The sequence below is a fragment of the Pundamilia nyererei genome, unplaced genomic scaffold, assembly GCF_000239375.1.
Source record: "Pundamilia nyererei isolate P.nyererei 1_Seehausen unplaced genomic scaffold, PunNye1.0 scaffold02345, whole genome shotgun sequence".
In the NCBI taxonomy this organism is placed as follows: domain Eukaryota; kingdom Metazoa; phylum Chordata; class Actinopteri; order Cichliformes; family Cichlidae; genus Pundamilia; species Pundamilia nyererei.
In genome coordinates, this window is record NW_005189746.1 from 1 (window position 1) to 6,108 (window position 6,108).

The 6,108-nt window shown below is 39.9% G+C and overlaps 1 protein-coding gene across 2 annotated transcripts; it reads right to left on the reverse strand.

Annotated features, from left to right (window-relative positions):
* Positions 1 to 1,285: 1,285 nt before the first annotated feature.
* On the reverse strand, positions 1,286 to 5,655 carry LOC102196820 (myelin-oligodendrocyte glycoprotein-like). 2 transcript variants are annotated; one of them, XR_001290222.1, is made up of 6 exons: positions 5,550 to 5,655; positions 3,803 to 4,180; positions 3,602 to 3,694; positions 3,424 to 3,521; positions 3,143 to 3,342; positions 1,286 to 2,550 (listed from the first exon to the last, which is right to left on the reverse strand). XR_001290222.1 is itself a non-coding variant. In XM_013908187.1 (5 exons), the coding sequence occupies exons 1-5, from the start codon at positions 5,641 to 5,643 to the stop codon at positions 3,310 to 3,312; spliced, it is 696 nt and encodes a 231-aa protein (XP_013763641.1). In that variant the 5' UTR covers positions 5,644 to 5,655; the 3' UTR covers positions 3,082 to 3,309. The 2 variants fall into 2 exon arrangements, 1 of the variants encoding a protein (XP_013763641.1); XM_013908187.1 differs by lacking the exon at positions 1,286 to 2,550 and having other exon boundaries at positions 3,082 to 3,342.
* Positions 5,656 to 6,108: the final 453 nt, after the last annotated feature.

Genomic DNA, 6,108 nt, shown 5'->3' on the forward strand with positions numbered 1-6,108 from the left:
GCTCCGCCCCTGGTGTCATCTCCGCAGAATATAGAGAGACGACGAGGCTCCAGTTACAGCAGTGCAAGTAAACAAACAATGTATATAAGAAGAGTAAGAAAATAAATATACACTTTAGGACTCGGGGTAAAGGATCAATAACAATTTCAAATTTATATTTTACAGTTTGAGGATTTAAAGTCTCACACACAACCCATCGAAAGGGGAGGGGCCGGCTGCTATAATCCCACAAGATAGAGCACATTTCATTCATAATGTTGTAAGTACAAGCCCATTATGTATTCATGAGTTCAATCCTGAGTTGTGCGAAATCCCAGAAATAAACCTTAGACAAAGTGAATCTGTGAACTAATAGGAACTATTAGGTTATGTTGTGGTTGGGGGAGGGGTGTTCATACTGGAGTGCAAATTAAAACCAAGATGGACAAGAAAAGTTCAAAGCCATCAGGTGCTCAGTTTAGAAAAAAGAGAAAAGAAGAGGAGGAGAAACGAGCAAACCGCCACTGCAAACATGCTCACTGTGAAACTGATGTAACCACACATGTGGAGTGTACAGTGTAAAAAACCTTTTGTCAGGAATCAAATAAAGAAAACAGGATGTTCCTGCAGGTGGGGGATGTCGATCATCGTATTAATACTGTAACAGCTGTGCTTGTTGTGTTTCCATGCGAATAGCCTGTCGAACGTTCCATCTTTCCATAAATACATGATGATAAGCTATTCTGTTTTTTTCTTGTTTTTATTTTAAATGGATCATTTTGTCATTGGATTCATTGTTTATCAGCTGGTCGACCTTGTAAATGTCCCTGCTGATATCTTGTTGGGCTCCTGCCTTGAAATGTTTAAAACCCTTTAAATATGTCACCGGTTTGAGCGCACAGATGTGGTTGAAAAGCTTCAGCAGGGCTGGATCTACTTTGCCAAACCCGGGTGGGTAACTTGGGTGGGACATGATCAGCTGAGTTATAAACTGCAGGTTGCTGGTTTGAGTCTGTGTCTCTCACATAATAATAAGAAAAACAAACACTTTTACTAAACTGTAAAATTGTTTAAAACATCTTCACATAGCACACATCTGATGGATGGTGCTGTTACATTGTTCACGCAAAATCAAAGCAAGATGCCAACAGGTAATAAGAAGGAAAACACACTGACGAATGTTAAAAAACTCAAATGACCTGAAAGAAGATTAGCAGCATGATACAATTCAGAGAGCAGATACACAACCAGGTAACCAGGTTAAAGCTCCCTCAGACTGTTGTAACAATCTTTTGGTGGTGAGCACCTAAAATCAAACAAGTTAAGGATTATATGTCGCTTCAAATTCATTCAGCTATCTACCGTCAGCCCGAGCCATGACTCAGTTATTCACATTGACGCATTTTTTAATCTCTCAGTCTACAAAAATACTTATATATTGTTTACCCAATACTGAATATAACGCTGTATTGTCAAATTTGTGTTGTCTTTTTACATATGCATATTAGTGTGGATTTTGGCGTATCATAAGAGGGACATGGGGGAGGCTTGGGTCAGGAAGGACACTTGGCATTATTTCAGCACGTTGTTGAAAGTTGTCAGAGCGTTTGTCCCACAGGTTGGATGTCAGTTAGAAGAGGAAACGAAGGGAGATCCAAGGAGTTTATGGTGGAAGCTGAGGAAAGAAGAATATTTCATAGAGTTCAGATAAGAGCTGAGAAAGGCTCTGGGTGGTAGGGAAGAGTTATCAGGTGACTGGGAAAAGTAGAGCCGTAGTGCTGAGCGAAACTCTGGACAGAGGAAAGAAGACACTGAAAGTTTGCTGTGGTATGAGGAAGTACGGGAAAATATTCAAAGAAAGAGGTTAGATAAGAAAAAGTGGGAAAGCCAGGCAGATGAAAAAAGCAGAGTGTAGCACTGATAGGCAAGGCACACAGCAAAGAGAGAGGGGGTAAAGGAAAAGGCTGACAGTGGGCTGTATAAGAAAATGATAGATTATATTACAGATATTTGGCATCAAGACTGGAGCAGACGGGGATCGAACCACCAACCTTTCAAGTAGTAGGTTCAAAATAAATGTAATAAATTAGCCATTCCTTTTAACCTTAAACCCAGTCACTACAGAATATCTTTTAAATTCAAGTGTGGTTAAATGAAGGAACGACTGTATCAGTGCACATACATTTGACAAAGTGCTGGAGTTAATTAACACAGTGCAGGAGGTCTTTCTGTACTTCAAGTACTCAACTCACAGTTCAGTTTCACTGAGACATTAAAGATGGTAGAAAAAACAAAAGAAAACATGTGAAGTAAGAAAAACAATCAGATCTGATCAAATGAACTATCAAAGACTCCGTTTCCACAATACAGTCAATAAAACAAAAGACGTCTCTATATGAACTCCATAAATCCAGTGTTTGTCACTTGAAAGCTGCTGATGCTTTTGAAATCTTCAGAATATTCACACGCTGTGATCTGCAGTGGACGCTGGGATCATCCTGGACAACCTTCCAAACCAGACTGCCTTTCAGCAGGTGATGCACATCAGCCAGCACTTGATCACAACTAAAGCTGGAAAATAAGTAATTAAATAAATAAATAAATATAATAAATCAAATGCTATTAGCTACTGGAGCTACATAATGAGACCACAAGTTAAAGATATCTTGAAACCAGCTGATCGTTCTGCATTTAACAATTTCCAGTAACTCTAAAAATAATTCCAAGAAAACTAAGTATAATGGTTTAACTGTAACCTGACATTTCAAACTGGGGAGGTAGGGGTTTTTCCACTGACCAGAGCTCTTTATGATCACCAGGAAGCACATTTGGAATTTATTTTTAACCTTGAATAAACTCTTCAGTGTTTTCCACAGTGAGATAGTTTAACCAACGTGAGTCGATGTGGGAAACAATCACACTTTGGAAACAAAATTACCTCATAGGTCACATTTAAATCCAAGAACCATTGCTTCATTGCATCCCAACCCACTTACATTCAAAACTTCTCTGTTATTCATTTGATCTTAATATAAAATTAGTTTAGTGTTAAGTTTTCCTAAGAGTACAATGCTTTATTTTAGATGTGTTTTTAGGCTCTATAAGTGTACTTCACACAGCTGTTCAGGTGAGGCGTCAAGATTCAAACCCCAGTCAGACTCACATCCTTTTGTAGGAGTGACCTTATGATGATCTCAGTGCTGCTGGACCCGAGTGTCTCTCTGTGGCTGCTGGTTTGAATTCCCAACCTGACTGAAGATCCAGGGAAGATAAAGCTCTAACGCTCTCAGCTCCATTAACACCAGCGTTCCTAACAATGCCAGGTTACTGTTATCTTTGCGTCTCATCATCCTCTGGTTGCTTCTGTTGAAAGAAGGTGAAAAATTAGCCAATCTGATGACAAAGAATCAACAACAAGTTTGTGTCTATTTGTTTGTTTCTTACATTTACACGGTCAGAGAAACATGGAGCGAAAGCAGCGACAGCCACAACTGATATAAAGGCAAAGATAACGACGACCACAGAGACCCTGGACCGACCTGCTGATGTATGAAAACGTTTTACTAAAAATATCTCTCAAATGGAAATGATGCAGACGAAAGTTGGACTGTTGGACTCTCACTATTTCTTGGAGTCGTGTCCTGAGGATTTGGAGTTTGGAGGATTTGGGGATGCAGTGGTCTGTCTGTCGTCAGGTTTTTAGTATTGTTTGGATCTAAAAAACAAAACAAAAAACACCTCAAAAACCAGTAGAGTCGAAATCTGTTTGTGAAACTTGCCTGAAAAGTTGGAAATGAGTTAAAAACCAAACAAATCTTCTCACCGACTACAAGTTCAACAACAGCAGCTTTCACTCTGCTCCGCAGCTTGGGGATGAAACATCTGTATCTGCCGTTGTCTTCCTCCGACACGTTCAGGATCTTCAGTGAAATGTTCCCGTGTTTCATGTCGTCCATGAACAGCTCCGTCCTCCTGAAGTACGAGGCCATCTTCATGTCGGGGACCTCCTGCCTGTCCCTGTACAGGTGAACGTACTCCACTCGGCTCAGCCGGTCCGACGGGTCGGGCTTCAGGTCGGGTTTGGACCACTCCACCGTCAGACCCTGGACATCGAACGTGGGCTCCAGGTGACACGGCAGGATGACATCATCACCCGGAGCGGCGATGATTGGAAGATTTGAACCAATCACCACAACCTTACCTGGAAATACGAAAAATCAATTCTCCCGAACTCCCACAGACCCCTGTGGAGTTACACACTGACAACCTGAACAGTTTTTGTGCTTGGGATACAAAAACTGTTTTTTCATTTAAAAAAAGTCTTATTTTCCCAAAAACTTAGTGAAGAGATTCAGTTCAATTCCGTTTTATATATTGTGCTAAAATTACAAAAATTGTCTGTTCAAAGTGCTCTATACTGTAAGATAAAGATCCTACAGTATTTCTGGAAAAACACTAACAATCCGATTCTTCTAATGGGCAATCAGTTGGCGGCAGTGGAATGAAAAAACTCCTTTTAACGAGATGAAACCTCCTCCAGAACCAGCCTCAGGGGAGGTGCAGCCATCTGCTGTGAGTGGTTAGTATTTGTTTCACTTTTTAACCTGTTATATCGCAGGTCAGGTAAGAGCGGATACAGGGCTCTGACTGATCTCTCTGTGGTGCTAATCATTTGTTGAAATGGAAAATAGCAGCTGTTGCCTGTGGATGAGACACATGCAGTGTCAGCAGATTTAATAAAGCAGTCAGCATGTTGTCCTTCTAGCTCACTATTAATTTTTAATGTCAAGAGGAAATACAGAGAACAGCTGCTTCTGGGAGAAACTTCAACATACTGAAATCATCAGAGCATAAATGATGACTTCAAGTCACTGAAACATCAGGAGGTGCTGATTAATTAACCTCACAACCAGGAAGAGATGAAGAAAGGTCACAAACCTCTCTGACCAGCTACAGGCCGATCTTTTACAAATCAGATCAGACAGATTATTATCAGATTATCTGAACCTTTGAGCTCCACTTCAGTGTCTGGGGGTTTTCTTGGGTTTTTTTCAGATTTAATCTTGGAGTCCTTTATAATAAATAAATATACATTTTCTAAATCTAAACCTATTTTTTTGATCTTAAAAACAAAATAAAAGAGTTCTGAGTCAAATATATCTCCCAGAAAAGCTAAAAAGCTATTAAGACTTTGTAATTCTGCTCCTATGTGAATGTTTTCCTAATAATAAACCAGCTTTCATCGTTCGTAACCCGACGTGTCCTTTTGTCCTGTTCTTCTATGTTTAAGCATCTATCGGTTGCTAGACAACCATAACGTAAACCCCAGCTTTAAATAAACGCCGTTTGAACTCGTTAGATCTGAACACAAAGACAGGACGCTCATATTTTCAGATACGATTTGATTTTTAATGTTCGACTATTTAAAGTTTCTTCACATTAAGTCTACATAAACGCGCAAACGTGAGAGGAAAGTCGCTCATTGCAGTGCAGAACATAAATGTAACAGTTACGGCGCCGATCCAAACACACACGGATGCTGAGGTGGTTTAATAAATGGATCCGTTTACCTTGAGCAGGACTCCTGACAATGAAGCACAGCATAAAAGCCCAGAGAGTAACAATGAAAGAGGGTTTCTTTGAGTCTGAGCAGCAGGTACACATAATAGATGATAACAAATATACAGCCGCTGTCTGAGTGAAATGACGATTCTTCTTCTTCTTCTTTTATTTCTTTTCGTTTGTCTTTTTCTGTAAAACTAGAGTCGGCTTTTCTTCTGCCTCCTACTCGCTCAATGACTTGTCACAGTCAAGCAGTTTGACATTATGGTGGTTGGGGGTGGGGAGATTCATGCGCATTGCGTTTTGATTGGTTAAACTCTTTACTAAAATAACTAAAGCTTTACTACACTCTCAGAAATAGAGGTACAAGAGAAGAACATTTTTGTACCTATAGGTACATTTTTTTTAAAATGTTCCCTTAAAAGTACAATACTGGTCTTTAAAAGTCCAGAAATGCCCCTTTAAAGGTACAATTTGAAATAAAGTACAAATCTGTACCATTTTGACCTGTACTGCAGTGACAGTGGCAGAATGTGGTAATGGGTCAGCATGGGAAAATCTGGATGG